This window comes from Odocoileus virginianus, chromosome 27 (assembly GCF_023699985.2).
Source record: "Odocoileus virginianus isolate 20LAN1187 ecotype Illinois chromosome 27, Ovbor_1.2, whole genome shotgun sequence".
Classification (NCBI taxonomy): domain Eukaryota; kingdom Metazoa; phylum Chordata; class Mammalia; order Artiodactyla; family Cervidae; genus Odocoileus; species Odocoileus virginianus.
In genome coordinates this window covers 7,587,258-7,613,736 of record NC_069700.1, presented here as the reverse complement: position 1 = coordinate 7,613,736, position 26,479 = coordinate 7,587,258, and the positions used below count along the sequence as shown (strand labels likewise).

Here is a 26,479-nt window from a genome sequence, read left to right as displayed (position 1 = left end):
AGATTCCTTTCTTTTTTTTCTGGGCCCTAACCAGCTCATCCACTCATGGCAAAGAAACTCCAAAGCTTTCTTCTAACTTTTGTCATCATTTCTGAGACACCTCTGCTCCTCAAATGTAGAGGAGGCTCAGTCTTTCTTTTTACAACTGTTATCAGCCAGAAGGAATCCACTAGAAACTATGGTTCAACCCAGTCCCCACCCACAGAGTAGGGTGTCTTAAAGACTGCTCTCTTTTAGAGACTTGGGGCTTCCCAGGTGTCTCAGTGTTAAAGAATCAGCCTGCCCATGCAGGGGATGTGGGTTTGATCCCTGGGTCTGGAAGATCCCTGTAGAAGGAAATGGCAACCTGCTCCAGTATTCTCGCCTGGAGAATTCCAGGGACAGAGGAGACTGGTGGGCTACAGTCCGTGGGGTCTCAAAGAGTAGGACATGACTAAGCACACTCGCATAGTCATAGGCCTCCTAGGGCTCACTTAACGGCTGTCTTTCAGTAGAAAGGGTATGAACTGCCTCTGACCAAAGAAGTAAGAATGAGTTATGTGTGTTAGTCACTCTGTCATATCCAACTCTCTGCGACCCTATGGACAACAGCCATCAGGCTCCTCTGTCCATGGAATTCTGGCAAGAATACTGCAGTGGGTTGCCATTTCCTACTCCAGGGGATCTTTCCAACCAGGGATAGAACTCATGTCTCTTGTGTCTCCTGCATTGGCAGGCAGATTCTTTACCACTGCGCCACCTGGGGAGCCCACTTTACACCTCACACCTGGATCAATCCCAAATGTATAAGATTAGAACACCAAAGAGGTAGAAAAAAGCATAAGGGAATTATTTAGTAACTTTAGAATGGGGAAGACTCTTCCAAGTGTGACATAAGATTCAGAAGCCATAAGAAAAAAAAAAATGAATAAATTTCACCATGGAAAAATAAAATACAAAGTCTCCATGTAATAAAAATTACAAAGTCAAAAAGACAAACAACAAAGGTTTTTTTCCCCCTAATACATATGTTCAAATTAATTTCTTAAAAGATCATCATTTCATTCAAAAATGAGCAAAAAAAATTTTTTTTAATGGGCAAGTATATAAAAGTAGATAGAGGATGGACAAATAAATATTTTAAAAACTCTTTAAAACACAAAATATGTTCAGCATCACTCATTTTGAAAATATAAATTAAAACTGCCCTGAGATACTATTTTTTTGCTGCTTGGATTGACAAAGATACAAAAGTCCAGTAACATACTGGGTTGGTGAAGTTGGAAATAAAGGAAACAAAATTTATCACTGGAGTAGGAATAAATTGGAGGACTGTGAAGGTCAATATGGCAATGGCTATTAAAATTACAAATGTGCCCACCCTTTGACACAGCAGTTCCATTTCCAGGCCTTTATCCTACAGTTAAACCCACATATATGCAAAGTAATATATGTACAAGATTATTTGCTGTAACACTGTAAAAGATTGGAAGCCACCAAAATGTCCATTAGAAAGAACCCAGACAAGATAATATTATTCAACTGTGAATAAAAGATGTACTGATAGCTGAACAACAATCAAAATATGAACAATATATAGAAGCAAGAGGAAAGAATATATATAATTTATATATTTTTTCAAGTGCACAAAAATCTCTGGATGGATACCCAAGGAATTGGGTCATTAAGGCAAGTTTATATTCAGAGGGAGAGGAATTTGACTCTATATTTTGATGGGAGAAATGGCAAAGAATTTGCAGACATAGTTAAAAACCACATTAAGTTTTTATAGTCCTAGAATTTTGAACCATGTGAATGAACCACTTATTCAAATATTAACTCAATCAATCATTTTTTAAGAGAGTGAATACCTATGGGTTTCCAGGTTACGACAGCTTGTTTTTATTAAAAGAAAAGAAAAAGTCAACTTTCTTCAGAATTTATTTTTTTGCAGTGTAGGCTTGATTTCAGCCTTCCAACAGGTCCTAGGAGAGATTCTTTCAGGTTTACGGTGGGGATCCTAGCCAAACCAAGGAGAAAGAGAGAGAAGGAGGGAGAGAAGTTTTTTACATCTGTGCAGTTAGGTATGTGATGATTCTTATAGCCCTCTTTATATTCCTTTGTTATTTCTAATATTTCCTTAATGAGCAGAAATGAGTTTTTAAACAAAAAAAAAATGTTATTTGAAATGTATATGTCCTTGAAAATTCACGTATTAGTTAAAATTCACATATTTCAGATTCACCCTGCTTTCCAATGAAGGTGATGTGTATATGTGTTCAGTTGTGTCCAACTCTTTGTGATCCCATGGACTGTAGTCTGCCAGGCTCCTCTGTCCATGGGATTCTCCAGGCAAGCTTACTGGAGTGGGTTACATTTCCTATTCCAGGGGATCTTCCCAACTCAGGGACTGAACTGCTTTCCAATAAAGGCCAGTTCCTAGAATAATACTGCATCTGCTGATGGAGTGATAGGTTGAAGGATGCTCCTCGGAAAATCTAAATGAGAACCATATTGGTCTCCATTTTAAAAAAGGAAACTAGGGTGACTGAGTATGAATATAAGAGAGAAAGGTGAAGTGAGCATGGCCAGAAAGGCTGCAGAATAAATGTCACTGGGGCAGAAAGGAGCCAAGAAGAGACCATCGAAAGAGGAAAGCTAGGGGCCTTAGACTGTAAGCATTGAATGTGTTCAATATGTTAGAGCTTTTTAAGTGGAATTTTACGATGTCTGGCCATGGAATGTGTGATGTGCAATTCTTTTCCATTTCTTTATGAAAGTGTTCATAATTTTGTGTAGTTTGTATACCTACTTTTTCAGATCTCCAAAAGGAGTTTAGCCAAACAGAAGCCTATGAAAAAAAAAAAAACTTCAGTTTGAGAAGGGAATCCCTAGCAGAGTCTGGAGACAGGAAATAGGATGGCCTGGGCAGGAAGTGCAAGGAGGTCAGTTGGCTGGAGCATGAAGTGATGTGCAGGGTGGGGCAGGAGATGAGACTAGGACAAGAAGCTGGAGACATCGGGGAGGCCCCTCTGCCCTGCAGGGCGTGTGGACAGAAGCATCAAAGAACTTTAAGTGTGAATGTCATAGAATTGTATCTGAGACTGATCAAGTGGCTACAACTGGAAGACAAGCTGGAGTGGTCAAGATTAGAAACATGGAGACAGGTTAGGGTTTCATTTTTCAGGTGATGGATGATCGAGTCCATTGAGGCCAGGAGAGAGAAGGGTATCAGAGATGCTCCTTATGCTTCTTTGAATGGAAGTCACTGACCAAAAAAAAAGGTATTTTGTATGCCTCGTTTTCATTTTTGCTTCCTGTGTTTTATCAGTGGCAAGAAAACTATGAGCTGTGTTTTTAAACTACAGCATTTGCCGTATCTAGAGGACGACCAAGTAGTTGTTCACTAGGTGACTGAATACCTGGGTTTACAGTTTGAGCTGGCGGCACAGAAATCATTAGGGACTTCCCTGATGGTTCAGTGGTTAAGACTCCGCGCTTCCACTGCCATGGCGCTGGTTCGATCCCTGGTTCGTTAGGGAACTAAGATCCCACCTGTCTCGCGGCCAAAAAAGAAAAAGATATTAGGAAACCAGTGATAGAGAATGGCTGAGTTGGCCCCTGGGCTATCAACACAGTAAGAAATGTAAAGCACAGGGCGCTTGGAAAGTGATGGTTGGGATTCGAGATGCGACTCTGGGGTTTATAGCTTGAGTGACTGTGTGAATGATGGCCTAATTATTTAAATAAAGCACTTTAAGTTGGAGAAACAGGGACTCACTCAATTAATCTCAGGAGTTTATGGAAAGTCAGGTGACCTAGAAATCAGACCTGGAGACCTCAGGAAACAAGGCAGGTCCAGGGGCCTCTGTCTCTCTCCACTCCTATTTACTTTTTCTGCACATCCTCTTCACTGTCTCAATACCAACCAGATTTTATTACCATTTTTTTCTAGGATTAACTACCACAAGATTGAAAAGGTCTATAAACATCTTGGGGCTTCCCAGGTGGCACTAATGGTGAAGCACTCACCTGCCAATACAGGAGACATAAGAGATGCGGGTTCCATCCCTAGATCAGGAAGATCCCCTGGAGGAGGAAATGGCAACCCATCCCAGTATTCTTGCCTGGAGAATCCCATGGACAGAGGAGCCTGGCAGGCTACAGTCTGTGGGGTCGCAAAGAGTCAGACACAACTGAAGCACCTTAGTACACACACATAAACATCCTGAAACCGTGAGCAACATGCTGTCTGCGTGTTAATTTATGTATTTCTCAGGGGAGAGAGTCCATAGCTTTCCTAAGCTTCTCAGAATGACCTAAGATACTTAAGAAGCTTCCAAACCTTGTCACTGCCTCTCTCTCTCCAAAGAGAGGCAAGTTTTGACTTGCCTCAGCCCCAACTCAACCTCAGGCTATTTTCTTCACTGTTAGATTTATCACAAAGTGTAAAGTTCTTTTTATTTTCCTTAGTTCAGATTTTGCAATTAGAGAATATGATTAGTCCAGCTTTCTGCAGAAGACCAAAGGTGACAGGATTGCTGCTTTGAGTTAGGATGAGCTAGCAAAGATGACCACAGGATAGAAAGCAAGGCTGTCTAGGTAGGAGCTTAAGTAAAGGAATTTCTCTTAGAAGGGATGTGGGTTAGACAGGAAGGGTGGTAAGGACATGGCCCAGGGGGCATGATCATTAGCCATTAAAGAGGAATAGAATCTGTACCTGGCATATTGGCTTAGGTGATCCATAGCCGACTGATTAAAATTATCCCAAAAGCCTGGATTGATAACAAGCTGGAAAGGGATCGCTAACAGAATTTTACCAAAAACTGTTTCTCACCTTATCTTTCAACACTTTTTTTTTTTGTCAATAAAAGCATAGCATGAATATCAAATTCCAGAAAACTGGGAATAACACGTAACATATTGGAAACCAGACCTCAGTCTCAAAAAGATCTTGGCAAGTTGGTATAATATAGATGATTTGAATATGGTAGAACTGCATATAAAATGTTGTGTTTAGAATTATTAAAATCAAATTCTCAGCTACAACATCTGGAAGAAGGGGCCCTACTGCATGTTCGCATACAGCTTCAAATAATCTCAAACCAATTTGAACCACTGTGTAAGATGATATTTTAAAAGGGAAAAAAAGAAAGAAAAAATATTATGTATTAAAGGTCTAATGCCCAGGTCTGTTCTTTATTGGTCATATGGGATCTAGGGTCTGCTTGCTAGAGCACATTTTTCCAAAAAAATTTTTTTATTAAGATTTTACTTATTAAGAACAGTTTTGGACTCTCAGTAAAATTGAAGGAAGGTACAGAAATCTCCCACAAATGCCCCATGGGCACAGCCCTTATTACTAACATCGCCCACCAGAGTGGTCCATTTGTTTCAAACCTTGAACTTCCAATGGCATATCATAAGTACCCAAAGTCTGCAGTTTAATTAGGGCTCATTCTTGGTGGCGTGGGCTTCCCTGGTGGCTTGGCCGTAAAGAATCCGCCTGCCAACATAAGAGGTGTGGGGTCGATCCCTGGGTGGGGAAGATCCCCTGGAGAAGGGAATGACCGCCCACTCCAGTATTCTTGCCTGGGAAATCCCATGGACGGAGGAGCCCGGCGGGCTACTGTCCAGGCCTTGGACCCAGCTTATCAACTAAACAACAACTAGGTGCAGGACTTTCTGTGAGTTTCTGAGGCCACAGTTCAGAGGTACAGGCAATACAACATACTCCGCCCCTGAGGATGGCCTGCCTGGATTTGATTTGCATTTCTTCCTAGAGTATTACTCACCCAGGCTCTGTTCATCCTGGTCCATGGGCAAATAATCCCCCTTCTCCTGTACTGACCCAGTTCTAACATCCGACCTCCAGTTTTTTTTTTTTTTTTTTTTGGCTGTGGCCGACCTCCAGTTACCACAAGAATCTGAGGGACCCCTGGACATAACTCAGGTCATCAGGATCTCACAGTGCCGCCCCACTCCATATGTGGAAATAGGCTCCTAAAAGTCCCCGTGTGCGCCCCTGAAGGCTGACCGTTTGGTCTTCATGTTGTCTCCAGCAGAAGGGATGGAGATGCAGAGCCTAGTCTCAAAGTAAGTGACCAGCACTCTCAGCACCCAGATCCCACAGAACCTAAAGGCATGTCCAACCCCTGTCCTTTCCCACCTCCGAGCCGAGCCGAGCCAGCACCAAGTCCCAGAGATCACTTGTTTCCTTACAATCTCCCTCTTCATCACTCAAGCTGTCAGCCCCCAAGTCCTCCATCACCAGGCCCCTGCATCTCCCCCTCTGCCCTTCCTGTCTCCCCCTCTTCCCCCGCTCACGCAGAGTCCAACTCATGACTCATTCTAGCACCAGCCATCATTCACGTCCATGACACTCTGAGATGCAGATAAGTTTGGTTACTGTTTGGAAAAGACTGGGAGTTGTGGCCTCCATGGTGGTGGCTGGCCAGAGAAGCTTGTCACATAAATCTGCGTAACCCACACATCATGAGCGATATCAGCTTCTTCCAAACCCAGCTCTGAGTGTCCAAAGATTGGTACACTTCTTTCCATATGGGATGAAATGTAGTCACGTCAGAAGTTGGGTAATCTGTGTATGTGGAGCCATATAATTTTTTAAAAGGGAGGCAGATAAAACAGACAAAATCCTCCAGGGTCACCAGCTTGTCAAGAAGGGACTTGGACCTTAGTAAGAAATGACAGCAGTGTCCACGCTGAACTTCCGGCATGGACCATGCGGGGTGGGGGGTACCAGGAGGCAGAAGTGAAGCCAAGTCACTAGGGGAGTCGGGGAGGCAAAAAGATGGGGCCAGTGTAGCCACAGGAAGCAGTGAGCTGAAAAGACCAGGTCTAACGTCCAGCAAAGCCAAACGCTCGTGAAAGGTAATGGAGACTTGGGGGTGGCCCCACTCTTCTCCTCCGTAGCCCCGCACCCCACCCCCACAGCAAGGAGATGGGCCAGGAGCGTTTGGTCAGACCTCGGGCTCTAGGGGGCCCGGGGGATAGGAGGCTGCTCTCGGTCAGCAGAATGTAAAGACCCTGAAGAGTAACCATTCCTTTCCTCCAGCCTGGCAAAAAAGCCAAGTGCACATTTTCAGGCTAACGACTCACCAGAATGCCAAAGCAAACTTCATCTTCTGTTTGAAAGATTTTTCCATTTCTGGCCCGAAGGAAACGACTTAGACATTTCTCACACACGGTCGTAACAACTAACCAAAAGCAACTCTACGCTTTAGGGTTTCCGAGCCCCTAAGTAACGTGCAAATGAGTCCCAGGGCAGGCCGGGGCGTCAGCTGAGGGGCACATCCGCTCGTGTTTCCTGCCAGCACCATCGCCGCCCGGAGCTCCGGCCGGCAGTTGGCCGGAAAGCACTGCCCGGGTGATGGGCTGTTGCCAGCAGTGACCGCACGTGACTCCCAGAGCAGCAGTCCAGGGCAGCCCCTCATACGCCCAGCAGCAGTCACATCCACGGAGTCGTAATGCAGCTCAGACTCCTACGACTTGTGTGTGTGCAAATAAAAATGACGGCCCACTCTTGGAAAGCATCATGAAAACTTGGGCTTTTTTTAAGACCTCTATTTAATTGGTCCAATAACAACCTACCTCTGAAGCTTACGCCATCACCTGCCAAGTCCGCGAGGGGACACAGGTAATGTGGCTCTTCCCTCCGCCAGCGGTGACATCACTCACGCCTCTCTAGGCCCTTCAGCTCCTCCCCAGCGTGAAACTTCTCTTTCCCAAAGTCTTTTCTCCAACATACTATCCACAGTATCATTGTCAGTCAATTAATCACAAGTCCACTAAGATAGGGAATCATGAAAAGTTATGTATAAACAAACTTTCCTTTAACCTAAAAACAGTATACATTAATGTGCCAGATTCCCCTGGAGCCGATGTGTCTGACCACAGTCAACTAGGAGAGAAAGAGAAATTATACAACATGCCCGCAAATCGAAATTCCTTGACTCCTCGTAAGATAGTCCTGGTTTAGGAGTCACCTGAGAGATTAGCTCATTCAACAGCTTTGATGGAATTGAAAGTGGTGTAACATTTTTATCATTTTATAGATAAGTAAAATGAAGTCAGAACAAGGATGTTAGCCAACCCGAGAAGGCCGTATCTTAAGTGCCTCTGAAAAGGGGTGTCAATGATAAATAATGATCTGTTCTCTAGAACCCAATTGGGAAGTTGAAGCTCTGAGTTTCATCAAAGATGGGAGGGAGGCAAGAAAAAGAAAACAAGATAATTGATTGCTTCCAGTCATGAAAGAGGCAAAATACCCCAGGCTGCGTCATCAGACAACAGTGGGCGTGTTCAGGGTGGTATGGCCGTAGACCAGGCTGCTTCATCAGTTGGTCCAGCCAGGCAATTGGTCCCCACCCCCATCCACTAGGAGGTACCGGGGTCTTATGTGGGGGGCGAAATGAGCATGATAGGCTCTAGAATCAAAGCCATCAGGTACGAGGCGGGACAAAGGGGCGGTGCCCTACTGACATCAGGACGATGAGTAAAGGTCCGTATGCAGAACTCTAAAATGCCACTGCCACCTGGCTCATTCCAAGAAGGCTGGCAGCCATGCAGTTAGGCTAAGGCAGGAAACTAGAGTGTGACAGGAGGGAAGGGTGTGCAAAGGCCCAGGGGTTGAGCCGGGGCTGCAAGTGGGGAGAGCAGTGAGCCATGAGCCGAGTGAGAAGCGCAGAGCCAAAATAGGCACAGTGAACCTTACCTTCTAGGCTAGGAGGAGTTGTAACAGGGGGCTTCCCTGGTAGCTCGGCTGGTAAAGAATTTGCCTGCAATGCAGGAGACCTAGGTTCCATTCCTGGGTTGGGGAGAGCCACTGGAGAAGGGATAGGCTACCCACTCCAGCATTCTTGGGCTTCCCTGGTGGGTCAGCTGGTCAAGAATCTGCCTGCAATGCAGGAGATCTGTGTTCGATCCCTGGGTTGCGAAGATCCCCTGGAGGAGGGGCTAGGAGGAGGTGTTACAAAGGGTTCTGAACAAAATGGCATGATCACATCAACATTCTGGCAGGATCATTCTGGCAGCACAGTGGGATCTAGATGGCAAAGGAGGTGAAATTGGGACCTCATGCTTGGGTATAGGTGATGATGTCAGCTCCTGAAAAAAGCATACAGGAGGAGGAAGGGCAGGTTTAAGATGGGAAGGATACACTGGAACAGGTAAAACTAAAAACCAGAGTCAAGCAGCCTCTCCCTGCTGGCTTCTTATTTCAAATGGCCAGACTCCGAGTCCACAGTGCTCCCCCTTAACTTGCCAGTTAAGAGACCCAGGAAAGCCCTGAGATATAGAATGTAAAGGAGTACTACAAGTTGAGTGGAGCGGTTGCTGTGATATTTTCAACCACTTGCCCATCTCTCGCCAGGAAATGTCATTTAATTTTGGGTTAGATGGATTTGCCAGGAAGCACACCAGTGTGTAGTAGAGCTGCGGAATAGAGGTCAATTTTACAATTATGAAAGAGCTAGCTTTTCCAGAAGCACCAGGCCATATCTTTAAAAGGCAGTCACTGAAGTGATATTCACACAGCCTTGTGGCTGCTAGGGACACCAGTGGTGATTATTTGGGGGTGGAGGGGCAGTGGGGGAAGGGCCTGAGTGCCCCGCTGAGCAATGAACTGACAACTTGACAATAGAGGTCGAGGCTCCTCTAAAAGCATCATCAGGGAGGTGACAGGGCAGCAGACTTGAACTTGAATATCTACCAAGAGTCTCCTTGTAGCCTCCCGTGGCCTGGCCAGTTCATGGACCACCCTCGGTATATACAGAACAGACACTACCTCCGAGAAAGCCTGTTCTTTACCCCTGCTTGCCACTTGGGATGACTTAAGCTGTGACCAAGTCAATAACAAAATCCAAATGCCATTCTGGGCTCGAACAGTCACCATCTAGAGGAAGAGTTCAACAACTCAACTCTTCTCAGTTTGGAGGCTGAATACAAATGCCAGCTAGGATCTTCAGCTAATCTCAGAAACAACCCCACCTCTGATTTGGGCCAGGCCTGAAGGGGGCTGAGACCGGCGAGAGGCAGTTCCTCCAGCGTGCAAAACTTAAAGGGACCAGAAAGATAAATATCTTCATGCAGTATTTCGAAAATTAAAATTAATGTAAAAAATCCACGATGAACATCATATCAGAAGTTTATAAAGAAGTGTTGTGTTGAGTCATCTTGGACTCTGAGATAAAGGGAAAAACCAAGAATGTCAACTGTTTATTTATTTAAAAGTTTGATATGTTGCTCACAGTGGATTTTTTGCATTAATTTTGATATTTTTAAATGTATGACAATAAAACATTTTGAGTCCTGACTTTTTGGTCACCTCTTTAAATCATACATCAGACCTCAACTTGGCCATGTGGACAGGAGTTTGGCGTTTTTAACACTTTATCTCACAGCTTCAGAAACCTCTCACCCCCATCCCTATGCACTCACACACACACACACACACACACACACACACACAGTGGCATGGAGAAATTAAAAGCTACTGTTTGGAAATGTAAGCAGGCATTCTGTTCACTAGCAGAGGTGACAGAGGGCATTCTTAAAGAACTTCTCCCATGTATCTTTTCAAGAATGTCACTGTTCCCCTGAGCCTGGTGCGGTAACAGAGCTGTACCTCGGGCAGTGCTCACACACAGAACGAAGGAAAATCAATTTCAATCCTCGGAGGATAGGCTGGCTGGTGCAGGAGGTCATTCAGTGCCAGCCTGACTCGACGGGCAGGGGGCAAGATCCTCATCCGCACTGCTTCACTGCACATCCCGCGGAGGCAAAGGTGGCCTGGAGACTCTCGCTCTCACCAGGGAAGAGAAAGGCGAGGCTTGTACAAGCCACAGGATAAATACTAGAGACAGCGGAGGGGAGGCGGCCGACACCAGCGTGAGCGATGTGGAGCCGTGGACTTATGTTTGCACCTAACGCTCTAGAGAAATTGGCTAAGACTAGCGCAACCAACCGAAAATATTACTGCTGTAATTTGGTCAAGGTCACTTGTCAGGCTGGGTTATCCACTCCCCAGATGGGCTGTACACAGATGGGCCATAGCTCGTGGCTGCATCTCAGGGAACCCTCCCAGGGGGTGCTACTTTGCTCGTGCCCCGTGAGGCCTGTGGATCTGATCCCAGGCATCCAGGGTGCACAGCAAATGACGGCTGAGCCCCGAGGCTGTGCCAAGGGTCATGGCAGCCCTGAGCCCTTCCAGATGTCGGTGGGCCACAGCCGTTTCTGTCACCTCAGAGATGATTATGAACATGTTATTGGAAAGCGCAGGAATGGTAACAAGATCCAAAGAACAGAGGGGGGCTGACCGATGGCTGCCAGGCTTCTCCAATAGAAGGCGAGTGAGGACCGCGCCCCATCCCCAGGAGCCCACACATCCCCCTCCCCGGGAGGAATAGGGTTTCCTGGAAAGAGCTGGAGCGTACAAGTCAAACAGATCTGCAGACCTGAGTCCGAATCTTGGCTCCACTCGTGAGCTCCAGGACTTAGGGACATTATTTCATCTCTCTGAGGTTCAGTTACCTAATCTATATCCTGGGAGGAGCTAATTGTGGAAAGTGCCTGGCGCAGATCCCATGTTCCTCTGCGTGCCTGTTCCCAGCAGAGACTCATCACATGCCATCTCTTTCCTTCTCATCTCTTAATTGGTCCATTTTTATGCCCAAAATCTCAGGGCTACCTTCGCTTCCTGTCATCATGTTGGAGGCTCAGCCTGGCCCTCTCTTTACCGAGCATTTGGCCTTGGAGACGATGGGGTTGGACTTTCAGGAGGAAAACGTAGTCAGTTTAGCATATCACCTGCCCAGCAGCATGATGCCAGGCAGGGAGGCGGGGAGGAGAGAGAGACAAAGGCACATCTCCCCCTCTCCTTCTTTTGCTGGGCTCCCAACTAGTCCCACAGAACCAAGAAAGCAAGCCTAGCCGGCCACAGCCTGTCAGCTGCGATCCTGAGCTAACCCTCCTGTGAGGTCATGAAGGATATGCAGGCTCTGGGGCTGAAGGAGACGGCTGGACATTTGAAACGGACCATGCTAGCTCAAAGACTGTAACTTTGCCCCTCACTGGGGTGATTGGGAGAGAGACCAAGGGCCAGAGTAGAAAATACAGAGGCTTTTTTTTTTTTTTAATCAAAGCCAAAGCTTCAGGACTCATTGGCTGGCAGTGAGAGAGATGATTTGAAACTACGAATGTGCTCCCAAATCTAAGCTATATGACTGCCAACTTCAGTGGGTGTCCTGAGAGAGGTTACTGGGAGACTTTAAACTCAACAGGTCAGGCCCTTTCTGAGATTAAGCATCTCAAAGATGAGAAAAGATGCCTGCCCCAGCCTGGGATGCCCAGGTGGGAGGGGCATGCCTTCTGCAGGGTCAGCTCAAGTGTGTCAAAGAAAAAACTAATTATGATGCTCGTTAGAGATGGTAAGGAGCTTCCCAAGTAGGGCTAGTGGTAAAGAACCCTCCTGCCAAAGCAGGAGACACAAGAGATGCAGGTTTGACCCCTGGGTTGGGAAGATCCCCTGGAGGAGAGTGTGGCAACCCACTCCAGTATTCTTGTCTGGAGAATCCATGGACAGAGGAGACTGGTGGACTGCAGTCTATAGGGTCGCACAGAGTCAAACATGACTGAAGTGATTTAGTGCATATGCACACAGCACAGAGATAGTAAGGCTACTAACATGGGGATTGTGGTAGGGGGAGAGACCAGGCTAAACTCTGACTCTAACAAGGACAGTGGGGATCCATAGTGAAGGGGGAGGATGTGGATCAGTGGATGGAAAATGACTAAGGAGAGTAATCATGGGTAGGGGACTTCTTGCAAGGCTGACTCAACAGAACCCTTGCCCAAGGCAGGCCAGCCTGATATCAGCGTGATATCAAGAGTAGCAGACACTTTTGGGGAGTTTTCACTAAACTGACTTCAAAGGACTTTTGCTCAAACTGGATTCTGCAAGGATGGAGAAGGAAGTCCAAGGTCATGTCTTGTCCAGTCAGGGGCTTCGAGGAGGCTGATTAGAGTTTGGTCAAAGGAGAGGCGGAGAAGGCAATGGCACCCCACTCCAGTCCTCTTGCCTGGAAAATCCCATGGACGGAGGAGCCTGGTGGGCTGCAGTCCATGGGGTCGTGAAGAGTCGGACACGACTGAGCAACTTCACTTCCACTTTTCACTTTCATGCACTGGAGAAGGAAATGGCAACCCACTCCAGTGTTCTTGCCTGGAGAATCCCAGGGACGGTGGAGCCTGGTGGGCTGCCGTCTATGGGGTCGCACAGAATCGGCACGACTGAAGCGACTTAGCAGCAGCAGCGAAGAAGAGGGTCTTTGTCAAGAACCCTGAATATTCATTGGAAGGACTGATGTTGAAGCTCCAACAGTTTGGCCACCTAATTTGAAGAGCTGACTCGTTGGAAAAGACCCTGATGCCGAGAAAGACTGAAGGCAGGAGGAGAAGCGGGGGATAGAGGATGAGATGGTCGGATGGCATCACAGACTCAATGGACATGAATTTGAGCAAACTCTGGGAGATAGTGAAGGACAAGGAAGCCTGGGTGTGCTGCAGTCCACAGGGTCGTGGAGAGTCCGACATGATTCAGCAACTGAACAAGGGCCCTGCTGGGAGTTTTGGCTAATGGTGGGGGCAAGATGTTTTTGAACGCAGCTCTGGGGGTAGGGATAGAAAGTGCCCCAATTCTAGGAACTGAAAGAAATTTCAAGTAGCTAACTTCTTATTCGGGGAGCTTTTATTGGCAAGAGTGGGTTTTTCCCGTATTCATGAGCCCAACGGCAGCAGGAACGGCAACAAAGCAAGCCTCCTGTGAGGAAAGCCAGGGGTACAGGCGATGCAGTTGCTGATGCCGACCACCAGGGGGCAGAGTGAGAGCGGCATGGCCGCCCCAAGGGGAAACCATGATGGTGGCCAAGGGCGGTGGTGCGCCACTCGGGACCCGCGGGGCCTGGGTCTGCGTTTGTTACCGGCCGTATTTCGTGGGGGAACTCAACGTGAAAGATATTTAGATTTTTGTCAAGGCTGTCACTCATGCCTTCGGTTACGTGGAACCTGAGGAAATAGGTTATACTCAATACTTGCTCACGTTAGTAAAAACAAAAAGATAGATGACAAACATTTTGGCAAGGTTGTTTCTGCTTGAGTAAATAGTAAATAGGAGCTGACCCCTTTAACTGGGGCTCAAAGATCACTGTCAAAGAAAGTGAGGCTGCTGACTTCTCCGCCAGTCTGATAGGAGCAATTCCGGCTTCCTTCTGTGCTCTGCTTGGCTCCCAGCCTGTGAAAAAGGACTCTGCTGAGAGCTGGGGCTGCCTCCAGGGGCTCCCCATCTCCAGTTCCCTGGATACAGCTCTGCTCAGAGAGCAAAAGCAGGCGAAGAAGCAGCTGCATTGCCCACGGCAGCCCCGTGTGAGCAGTCTGTCACCGCCCTGGCGCTGGGGGACCCTGGGCAAGGAGGAAAGGAGAATCCTTGGAGCTGGGCTAGCCCAGGCCATGTGGAGAAGGAGGTAACTTCTCCTCAAACCACAGTCCAATGGCAGACCCCGTTATGCAGGATCTTTCGACTAGGTCCCCTCCTGCAACCTCGTCTTCTGCCTCCTCTCCACCTTGCCTTTTCTGCCTTATCCACTGTCCACGGGAAGGAAAAGTATTTATTGAGCCGAAGCAAATGCTACTGGTAATGCTGTACATACTATACAGCGGGCTTTGAAACAATTATTAACTCATTTAATTCTCACAGCAAACCTATGAAAACATCATGCACCCACTAAACAGATGAGTAAGTTAAGGCACCGCAAGGTCAAATGACATTCCTATTACCGTAGAGCTCATGAATGACAGAGCCTGGATTTTGATTCACATCTGTCTGACGCCAAAGCCTGACATTATTATATTGTTTCATATGTGTTGCCCCTCCCAGGACTATTTGCATTTTTTTTTAAGGGAGCTGGCAAAGAGCAGGCTTCCTAGTTGGCATGGTGGTAAAGAACCCACCTGCTAAGCAGGAGACACAGGTTCAACCCCGGGTCAGGAAGATCCCTTGAAGAAGGAAATGGCAACCCACTTTCCAGTATCCTTGCCTGGAAAATTTCATGGACAGAGGAGTCTGGCAGGCTATGTGGGATCAAAAAGAGTTGGACACGACTTAGCGACATAGCAGCAGCAGCAAAGGGCAAGGCTAAAGATAAATACAACAATCTCTTGCCCCAAATATCTGCAATCTCACCCATGTCAGATTAATTTTCCCAGTGTTTGTATCTTACTTTTTTCCTTTTATTTGTTTGTAGATTGTTTTTGTCTTTAGCAGCGCTTGATCTGGCTTCTGGATGCCTTCCTTGATTTTCGTGCTATGCCATTGTAGGGATGAAAACATGGGATGCATTAAATGAATTTCCACAATTCCAATTCAACATGTTCCAACAGGACTGACACACCAAACATCTAAGTGGCTGAGAACCGTGAGCGTGTACTACGTCGGGGGACCACAGTGATGTCACTGTCACCATCAGGAGGATGTTCTCATCTTGCCCTCATCTCCATTGTCACAGCCTAATCTCTCCAGAAAACCTTTCTTTTTCTATTACAATGGTGGGATGTGTGTTTAAATAAACAGCCATTTTAATGATCTGCATTTGGAAACTTCTGAAATGTAGGCTATCGTATTCATTTCCCAAGGCTGTTGTAATGAAGTACCACAAACCGGATGTCTTAAACCAACAGAAATTTATTCTCACAATTCTAGAGGCCAAAAGTTCAAAATCGAGGTGTCAACAGGGGCTGTGCTCCCTGCCAAGACCCTATGAAGAACTCTGTAGTCGCCTCTTCTAGCTTTGGTGGTCCCGGTCATTCCCTTGGCTTGTAGATACATCACCCCAGTTACCGCCTCCATCTTCACAGGGCACTCTCTGTATATCTGCATCCAGGTTGCCCTTGTCTCAGGGACACAGTCTTCAGAGTGAGAGCCATTCTAATCCAGCATGACCTCATCTTCACTTGTTACATCTACAAAGACCCTGATTCCGAATAAGGTCACAGGCATGGGTACTGGGGTTAGGACTTTCCAGGAAGAATGGAAAAGATATCTTTCCAGAGAGAATGAAACTATGCCATTAGCAGCAACATGGATGTCATACTAAGTGAAGTAAGTCAAACAGAGAAAGACAAATACCATATGATATCACTTATACGTGGAATCTAAAATATGACACAAATGAACTTATTACAAAACAGAAACAGGCTCACAGACATAGAGAAGAGACTTGCGGTTGCCAAGGCGGAAGTGGGGGTAGAGAAGGGATGGTTTGGGGGTTTGGGATTAGCAGATGCAAACTATTATATAGAGAATGGATAAACAACAAGTTCCTGCTATATAGCACAGGGAACTCTATTCAATATCCTGTGATAAGCCATGAAAATAATATGAAAAATAATGTATATGTATATCTGGACATATAACTGACTCACTTTTCTGTACAGTAGAAATTGACACAGCATTGTAAATCAACTATACTTCAATAAAATAATTTTTTTTTTAAAAAAAGGTATCTTTTCAGGGGATGCAATCCAACCCACAGCTACCTTTTCCCAGACGCAAGGCCAATAGTAATTGATCATGAGATTTTCTGCTGCATACCCGTCACAACCCTTCTCCAAGCAGCTGTCATGACTACGTCTCCAAGCAATCAGAGTCTGCACCTTGGGTGAAGGCAACGTGGCCTCCTGGGTCCCACTGAAGGGATGCATCTATGATAATGACCGTGAGCTTGTGGGTGAGATCGCACTGGCACCTTCAAGCCATGTCGGTGACCCTCTTATTCACGAGGGGAGCCCCGCCAAGAGGTCGCCCTGGATAGCCTTGTTGCCAGTCCATCTCCTTCTTGGCTCAGCAGGTACTGTGACACGTGACCACCGCCTTAAATTCACAGAGGAAAAAGTCCCGCTGCTTTTTTCTGAGTCCACAATCCACGTGCACCATGGCGTGGCCTGGTTCCAACTTCACTCCATGCACACATCTCTCCTCCCTCCACTCCCTGCAGATTGGAAATAGTGATACACAGCCACCTCACAGGGCTGTCGGGCCATTTAATTAATGTTTATAAAGCACTCTGAGGTCTTCGGATGAAAACTGCTGTGTAAGTGCAAAATTATTATTAGTTCTCAGCCCCCGTCCCTTGACCTCTGGCATGGGCTTTTGTTGTTCCTGAATGGGAGCTGTTTATGGGCTGCTCAGCTGGCCCTTTCGGGTGCATAGGCCAGTACATACGCATTTGCAGGCTTTTTTTCCTTTGAGAAAAGCATTCCAACTCGGTGGGATGTCTTGCAGGTTTTCACCATCTGAATGTCTCCCTACTTATCTCTGCTGAGTACTGTGATCTCCAAGAGTAGATTGTAAACAGGTTCCGCTGGAACAGAGGGAGGGGGAAATGGTCATTTTGAAGAAATGGCCCCTCCTATAAAGAAGAATCAAATGATTTCCTTCTCATGCAGAATCTGAATGAATCACTCAGGGAAGTCTGTCTCCCTTGCCCAGAGGGATCCTGTGCATGTTTATACACCGAAAGGAGAGAAGAATAGCAGATTTGCTTTCAGTGCCCAAGTTTCTCTTCCTTCCTTCACCCAAACTTCTCGGGAACCATGGAAACAAACATACCCCGCCTAGAGGATGTTTTCCTTCTCGTCTTTGTTGCCTAGCTGTGCACTTGCCTGAGCTCCCGTGGGGAGAATGAAATGAAGAAGTGGTAACGAGAAAAGATAACGTCTGCAAGTGAAATGCCTGTCTCTGAAAGACAGAATGGGGCTCGTGTGTCATTCATCAAGCTCTGGGGCAATGAACAATGTCTTAAGGTACCATTTTCCTTTTCTCTAAAACATATTCATACTCATCCCTCAATATTCACGCACAATCCACTAGGATCCCTTCAAGGTATCTTTTGGTTTATCTGAATGCTTGGTTAGCAGGGTTGGTTAGTCAACTGCTGGAAGATTTTTACTTTTTAAAAAATCGCTAAGGTGCCATCATGTAGCACATAATCAGTAGGACAAACGTATAAAGCCATGGGGCCAATGAAAGCAGCAAGTGTTTGCCATATCCCAGAAAAAAAAATAAAACCGAAAGAACACATGTAAGTCAGCCAATCGTTGATTAAATATGATGTCAAACTATGGAAGGGGGAAAGCAGGATTATTCTGCTGGGACAGGAATTTGCGGCGGGACTGGGAGTAAGGATGGCTAAAACCAGCTTTAACCAGGTAATGTCTGCGATCGCAGGAGCACCAGAGCCCTGTAGGCTATCGAGGTGGCTGGGACACATGGAAGCCTCACCTGTGGTCTAAGGTGATTAAGTTCTGCAGGGTATGTAAAGGACAAGATGGAAGGGGCTGTTTATTTCTTTCCATTCTATTCTTTTAAAAGAAAGGAGGGATTGACATACACATAATATTGATACTGTGCATGACATAGGTAACTAATGGGAAACTACTGTATTGCACAAGGGACTCTACTTGATATTCTGTGGTGACCTAGACGGGAAGGAAATCCAAAAAGGAGGGGATGCATGTGTATGTATATCTGATTCACTTTGCTGTGCAATAGAAACTAACACAACCTTGTAAAGCATCTACACGTCAACAAAAATGAGTTAAAAATATAAAAAGAGGAAAGGAGAACTAAGCAAAAAAAAAAATCAGATAGAAGATAGATAGATGGGTTAGAGAGAGATATTAGCTAGAATTGTTAAAACAAGACTGAAACTTGAGATTATACTGTGTAGAAAACAGCTTGTTTCCATCCTCCTCTCTTCTCTTCCATTGATGCTCTGCTTCTTTGGACTTCCATCAACCTTCTGGATGGTCTTCCCCTTCCCATCTCCTGTAGTTCTTTCATTTCACCCTTCACCTTGTTTTCCTGACTACTGTCCTAGAAATGAATCTATGGCTCCCCAACTCAGAACCATTCCATACTGCCCCACTGTGCAAATCCTCTATGACAACTTGCCCATCTTTCATGATTACCTCCTTCCTACTTATACTAGATTGTGGATGAACCATGCCTACAAAAACCCTCATATAACCCTCTGCTCAAGTGTGTTCTCTACCTTCTTACCTTAGAGATTGTGCCCCTGCCATTTCCACAACCCCTGACGGTTACTACCACTTAAAATCCTGCTTATCTTTCAAGTCCAAGAGCAAATACAATTAGTTCTACAACTCTTTTTAAGGTGCCCCTAGAAGGAATTGAATACTATCAGTTCTTTTCTGTGTCCCCACTTTTCTTTGTATAATTCCCTAATGCTAAGTAAAACAAGTAGCTCTGCATATAGCTCTGAGTTCATTTCACCTTCTACTAGATTATAAAATTCTTAAAAGAAAGGCCTCTAACCTTGCTTTTTCTGAGTATTACACAGAGTGCCAGGGTACATGCTCAACAAAGATGCTTTTGCTTAATTTCACCCATTCAGCACACAGAGACACTACAAAAAGGCACAGGGTAGAATTTTAATGTCTTATGCAATTTAAAGGTGAAAATTAAAAAAACACATCTGGCCTTGGAAAGATAATAAATAGAATTAACACAGTGTCTGACCAAAGAACTGATTGATTGTATCTTAGGAACCAGTTAGGACAAATCTGGCTCGCAAACCATCAGTTGAAAAACTACGAAAGACAACTGCTGTTGAATTCACCAAACAGCCGTGCGTGCATGTGTGCATGCTCAGTCGTGTCTGACTCTTTGCAACCCCATGGACTGTAGCTCACTAGTTTCCTCTGTCCATGGGATTTTCCAGGCAGGAATACTGGAGTGGGCTGCCATGCCCTCCTTCAGGGGATCTTCCCAACCCAGGCAATGGGAATGGATCTTCCCAACCCATGTCTCCTGAGTTCCCTGACTGCAGGTCAGTTCTTTACTGCTGAACCATCTGGGAAGCCCAAACAGCACCTCCCCTAAGATTTTTAGGCCTTTGACTGTTTTACGTAGGGAAGATGGAGTGTTAAACAATAATCCAAGTAATGCAGTCAAGTAAAGTTGCCAGTGAGGAAAGTCTGGGAACCAGACTGAATTATTCTGAGACCCCCACTCTTAACCGTACTGTGGGGTTGAACACGTGAGCCTCGGGGACTCTCTGTGTCCACAGGCTGCCTTGTGATCTCTCCTGGGGCAACCCTAGCAATTTCTCAGGCTCTGTTGGGCTCTGTGAGTGCAGCACAGTATTTCTACAGTGAAATCTGCTAAGAATTATTATGAAAGCAAAACCCACAGGCCTTCTTTTGGGAGAATGTGGAGCTAATATTCATGTCTGTGTTTGTGTCTTGGGACCTCCCGAGGTGAAATGATTATACCCATAGATCGAATTCCATAGGCAAGCAGGGCTCTGAAAACAAAGCTCTCCCTGGCAGTAGAGATGAAGAGTAAATATGGTCCAGGATCATCTACCTCCTCTGAAATACCCTGAGAGGCTCCAATCATGGCCATGCAAAACCAGCTCACTCTCTTTGCTAAATTCCACCCTACCCACCCTGATCCCTCTCTCTCTCTCCTACCCATATCTAATGATCATGAAGCATCTAATTTCATCTTGTATTAATCCTTTGAAAGCATCATGACTCCCCCACCAAGTGAATTCTGTTCTTCTTTTAAGATTTGATTTATTTATTTTTGCCTCTGCTGGGTCTTCGTTGCTGCTGGGGCTTCACTCGAGTTGCAGCGAGGGGGAGCTTCTCTCTAGCTGCAGTGCCCCGTCTTTGCAGTGGCTTCTCTCGCTGTGGAGCAGAGGCTCCAGGGCATGCTCGTGTCAGCAGTCGCGGTGTGTGGGCTCAGTAGTTGCGACTTCTGGGCTCCGGCATAGAGGCTCCATAGCTGTGGCGCACAGGCTTAGCTGCTCCACGGCACACAGGATCTTCCTGGATCAGGGATCGAACCTGTGTCTCCCACATTGGCGGGTATATTCTTTACCTCTGAGCCACGAGGGAAGCCCCAATTCTGTTCTTTTTAATAAAAGTGCTTTGTCAAATATTCACTGTTCTCATCACTTTCTCCACTGCTTTTTTCTCCTTTCTTGTTCTAATGTTAATCTTGTTCTAATGGTACTATTTGCCAGATACTAGGCTAGGGTGTTAGATATGTTATCTCATTTAGTCCTCACACAAGCACAATATGCACATTCTCTTTTTAATTCGTATTCTAAAGAACTGCCAGTTGCGGCTCAGAGAGGTGAATCCGCTGCCCAAGGTGGCAAAACTTCTAAGTGGTGAAGCTGGGCGTCAAACCAGCTAAAAACGCTGGGCTCTTCGTTACACCAGTGGTTGCACCAGCAGTTCTGGTCAAGCATTTGAGGATGGAATTGATTTCACTGAGAGGGAATCTATAGCTTTCACAAGCATTTTATGGGCATTCATTTCACAAAGAGCCATTTTCCGAAGTTGTTTCACCTACGACGCTTCTATAACTTTTACCACCACTTGCACTAGATTGTTCTTGCCATTTGGGGGGTAATGGGACGATTTGAGAATTTTGAGTCAAACTCCGTGAGTCACAGGTACTTAGCCCCTGACTTTACACATCCTTCTGAAGGAGAAACCCTTCTCCTTCCCATCCTTCCCACCTGCGGTCATGGATGTGGTCCAGCTGATCCTGTACTGGCTGGTGGGGAGGCCACTCAGCGGTGGGTTCAGGAGCATCTCTGGGAAGAAGGGGCTGCTGCTTCAAAGAGGTCTACCTGCCATAAAGCCCACCCCACCCCCCACTCAGAGGAAGTTCTCAGCCAAGCTTTCATCTCCAGAATTTCACCTTGGGTTCTGGTTCTCAAACTAGTTTCCAGGCCTCCCAGCACTCATCCCAAAATCTTATGAGTAGTTTCAAATATAAAAGAGAAAGGAAGATTTCTTTCTTCCCTCACATGCATACATTTAATAACATGAAAACTATGACAAAGAGGCAAAAACAGTAAACTTGGCATTCTTTTAACTTTCTAATAATAGCTTGGGCAATATTCTCTTTGGAAAGTAAGTGGGGGCAGGGCCAAGTTTGATAAGAGAAACCCAACAATCACCAGAACATCAATGGATCATTTGAGAACTCCCTTCTCCCTGTGGCCGGCTGACTCCCGAGTGTCCACATCTTGGAGTTAACTTTTGGCTGCTGCTTCAAGAACAGACCACTCAACCGGCCTCACTTCCCCAAAGGAATTCATACATAACATGGTGGGAAAGTGTTCCTTGTTGCCTTCTTTGGGACGATGGAAAACATGAAAAATGAAAAGTATTTTCTCATGCCCAGAACACCCCTGGAGTAATAAGGAAAATGACCAAAAGAAGTCTGGAATCTGGATAGTGCTTTATACTCTTTCAAAGCATTTTCACATACATTTTTTTTCAATCAACACATATGACCACCTTTTGGTTTACAACAGAAAAAGCAGAAACCATGGGGATCTTGTCCAGGATCAGACAGCTAGACAGGGGGACAACTGGCACCAGCACCCAGGTTGCATGATTGGTCCAGCATTTTCTACCAGGTGCCTCCATGGTGCTCTCTCCTACTCTCACCATCTCTGATTTCTTCTCACCCTCCATAAGCACGCTGCTTGTCAGTTACAACGACATCGAACTGAAGATACGGATTTCAAAAGGAGGAAAACCACAAATCCCTTTTTTGACAAGAATACACAGATGAGTTAATAAAAACAAACGTGGCACTCTTCGCTCTTGCCTCTTTATGGATGTCTTTCCTAGATTAAAAAGGCCCAGTTGGGGGCAGTTCACCGACCTGCTATTTCTATGTACACATCCTACCCCCTGGTAATAGAAGGGCCTTCACGGTGGGAAATTAGCTGCTAAATATTTCCCCCTGTCTCACAGCTTGGCCTGTCAATTTCGCCCAGATATAAAACATCTGGGCTCAGACAAGAAAACAGCACATTCAGAGATGTGCTCCAGATGTGGAAGAGGACAGCTGTCCTCAAGAGTCTACACAGGACTAGCTCCAGGCACTCGTATTTCCCAAGGTCCTTTTCCAACTGCATCTCACCACAGCTTCTCTAGGACTGAAAAAAAAAAAAACAAAACCCCGTCCGAGAGGTTGACCAGATAGCTGAGTAAAACGCTAAGAAGGTCGTGAAGCAGCAACACTGGAAAGCACCCTGCAGGTGGCTCCATGTGTGGTGGTCACATCATAAATTTCAAAGCCCTGCTCACAGACAGTGGGGTGGGATCCACTTTGGGATGCTTCAGTCAAGCGAAGGGCTTCACAGAAAGGATGTTGTCTTCACGTGGGGCTCATGCTTCTCCTGTCCAGGGTGACGTGCACGCACACCACGGAGCCTTCAACCTCTGAAAAAAGGTGCAGAAACCCTGCTCACACCAGTTCTGTCTTGTGAAGAGTCACTGGTTCCAGATGCTTATTTGGGGAGGCGACTGGGAGGAAAGCATGTACCAGGGCAGGTTTAGAAAAGTCTGGAAATATACTCTGCTGTCGTGCAAACTTCTGAAAAATAAAGTCAAATAAAAGAGACACGTTGAGAAGTGAATAATCAGAAAAATGCATCACCTTGATTTAAACTCCATTCACTAGGAGCTGGCTGGACAGTTCATCTGGGGGCCCTCCTGAGGCTCACTACCTCACTCACTCTATGGTGGGCTTGCACTAGTTCACTGTATCTCCAAACCTCAACAAGGAGTCACAGACTGGGGCCATTTCCAGACCCTACCATTAGGATTTCCTGCATGGAAAGTCAGTGCCTAGAGAAACCGGCATTTGCCAACGAAACACTAAAGTCACTCATTTTTAAAATTACCTACCAGGTCATTCTAATTATGGGCCTCCCTGGTGGTTCCATGGTAAAGAATCTGCCCGCCAATGCAGGAGACCCAGGTTCGATCCCTGTGTCGGGAAGATCCCCTGGAGAAGGACAATGGCCATCCACTCCAGTATTCTAGCCTGGGAAATCCCATGGACAGAGGAGCCTTGTGGGTTACAGTCCAGGGAGTTGCAAAAGAGTTGGACACGACTGAGCAACTAAACAACAATTATCTTCTCACATGCAAATAACTCTAAAGACCAAGCTGTGAGTTCCCTGCTGCTGCTGCTGCTAAGTCGCTTCAAAGGAAGGACAAATGTCTTAGCCTTTTTACATCCCCTCAATGCTTACATAAAGCCCTGTAAACGGCATGTGCTCACTCATAGTGGATCCACGTCTAAAAGAGCAACCAGAGAGATGCGTGTTGGGCCAGAGAGTCCACTAAATGAATAGAAGGGCCCAGTGAGTATCAAGAACCAGCCTGGAATAGCTCCAGGGTGACCCATGTCCTGGTCCCCAAATGGCCAGTACTTCCTGTTCCCGCTAAGGCCTACGAGACCGATGACTTCCGGTGGGTCAGGCCTGGAGCTGGCCCTGCTCCCCCAAGACCACTGTCACTCCAGGTGAGCAGCCATGCACGAGGAGGCGTGGGGGGCAGGGAGGAGTCTCGGCTGGAGTCTGCATCCAACAGCTCAAGGGCGTGTCAAGGATACGGACAGCCATCCTCCACCCAAGCCCTGCCCTGTGTCCCTCTGACTTCTCAAGGTTAATGCTTAAAACACAGTGGAAGTACCAAAGCTATTAGAGGGAATCTAAGACAGCAGTGTACAACCTTTTTGGTACCAGGGACCAGTTTCATGGAAGATGATTTTTCTGTGGACCAGGGGTGGCAGGGTAAGGGCGATGGTTTGGGGATGATTCAAGTGCATTACATTTATTGTGCACTTTAATCTACTGCCACTCCTGACCGAACAAGAGCTGCCAATCCGTGGTCCAGAGATTGGGGACCTCGGCTCTAAGAGAAAAGAGTTCAAGGGCAGATGAAGGAGACAAATCCATCACTGGAGTGGACAGGCTTGCTTATCCATCTATGGGCAGAAGAGCACCTCTTCCAGTGTTGGACGGGCAAGGTCCCACGGTCTTCCAGCATATCTACAAGCCCTGTTGGTACTTTTTTCCTTGATGTGGGCCATTTTTTTTTTAATTTTTTATTGAATTTGTTACAATACTTCTACTGTTTATTTTTTGTTCGTTTGGCCCTAAGGCACATGGGAGCTCAGCTTCCCAACTAGCGATTGAACCTGCATCCCGAGCCCTGGAAGGTGAAGCCTAGACCACTGAACTGCCAGAGATGTCCCGGCCTGCTAGTGCCCTAAGAGGATCCTTTCACAAACTTCCTTCACCTCCTGATTCACTTTCTCCTCAAACGGCTCTACGCATAACCACCACATGGAGAACAAGCTGGGAGTCTCTCAGAGAGTCTCATAGTCTGGGGACCTCAGTAAGGCCAGAGTTCTGAGAACAGAACTTCTTCCCTTGCTGTTATTAAATGATTCGCACCATCTACAAAACGCGTTCAGATTGGTGCCCCAGGTGATCTTTTTTTTTTTTTTTGCCCGCCCCACGGTTGCCCTCCGCAGGTGATCTTTTAATGAGAGATGTTTGCGAAAGATACTTACACAAGTGAAAATGATGAGTGTTACATAGAAAATGACCAGAGCCAACAGCAGGACAATCTCAGCTCTGTAGTTCTTAAAAGTCTCCCCTCTGTGTCCCTTAGAGCATCCTGCAAAAAGAAATAAGTAATATATGAAGCCACTGAACGGACTCTTCTACCAAGGTGAAAAACCAAGCATCCCCATTTTGAAGATGAGAAAAGCAAGGCTTAGACTCAATCAGAGGTTTGCCCAAGGTCACACGCTAATGAGCAGCTGAGCTCATATTTGAACCAGATCCAAGTGGCTCTAGTCTGACCACTTAAATTGGCGACAGCACCGCCTTTGCAGAGGACAGGAAAGCAAGTCAGCTGTTCTCTGTTCGTTTGCTCCCCACTCCCCGCAGGACACACCCGCCCTCTCTGCTCTTCCTGCCGGGTCGCTCCAGTTCTCATTCACGGGAATGATACTCAGGGCTGACTGCACCAGGAGGCAGCAGGGAAGAAAGCAGAGACCATATCAGGGCAGGCGTGGTAAGTGCCATGAACTCAAACGCAGTAGAGTATAGGGCTGGAGGCTGAGAAGCATATCGCGCGTGTGTGTTTGTGTGAGATAGTGAACCAAGTCCAAATACTGAGGCACTTCCCTGGTGGTCCAGTGTTTAAGACTTCGCCTTCCAATGCAGGGGATGATGGTTCCATCCCTGATTGGGGAGCTGAGATCCCACATGCCTTGTGGCCAAACAACCAAAAAATAAAACAGAAACAGTACTGTGACACATTCAATAAAGACTTTGAAAATGGACCACGCCAAGAAAAGAAAACTTTTAAAAAAATCCAAACATTGGCCCCTAACCAGTGCTTGCCTTCTCATGAGTGTGGGAATACGATCTTGAGTCAGATTCCTTTAAGCTCCTCCGTGGAAGGAGACAATAGCTGCTACACAAGGTCAGGGTCTCTGTAACATATTTGTCATTTCAAGCCGCTAACAAGAGTTGGGCCAAAGTCAGATACAAGGCATATT

At 46.3% G+C, this 26,479-nt stretch overlaps 1 protein-coding gene and 1 long non-coding RNA gene across 5 annotated transcripts in view; one reads left to right on the top strand and one right to left on the bottom strand.

Annotated features, from left to right (window-relative positions):
- Window positions 1-12,043: 12,043 nt before the first annotated feature.
- The window catches only part of LOC110124536 (uncharacterized), a 25,821-nt gene continuing 11,385 nt past the window's right edge, over window positions 12,044-26,479 (top strand). The window contains exons 1-3 of one of the 3 annotated variants that reach the window (XR_011484122.1): window positions 12,044-12,425; window positions 15,433-16,150; window positions 16,563-18,195. This is a non-coding gene — a long non-coding RNA (uncharacterized lncRNA). Of the gene's footprint in view, window positions 12,426-15,300; window positions 16,151-16,562; window positions 18,196-26,479 lie in introns of those variants that run through there. The other 2 variants (XR_011484124.1, XR_011484123.1) reach the window with 2 other exon arrangements.
- The window catches only part of CD83 (CD83 molecule), a 17,969-nt gene continuing 13,810 nt past the window's right edge, over window positions 22,321-26,479 (bottom strand). Inside the window, exons 4-5 of one of the 2 annotated variants that reach the window (XM_070457077.1) lie at window positions 25,481-25,587; window positions 22,321-23,485 (exon numbers count right to left, since the gene is read on the bottom strand). In XM_070457077.1, the coding sequence (XP_070313178.1) occupies window positions 23,360-23,485; window positions 25,481-25,587 (233 nt within the window). In that variant the 3' untranslated portion in view covers window positions 22,321-23,359. Of the gene's footprint in view, window positions 23,489-25,480; window positions 25,588-26,479 lie in introns of both variants that reach the window. The other variant, XM_070457076.1, reaches the window with a different exon arrangement.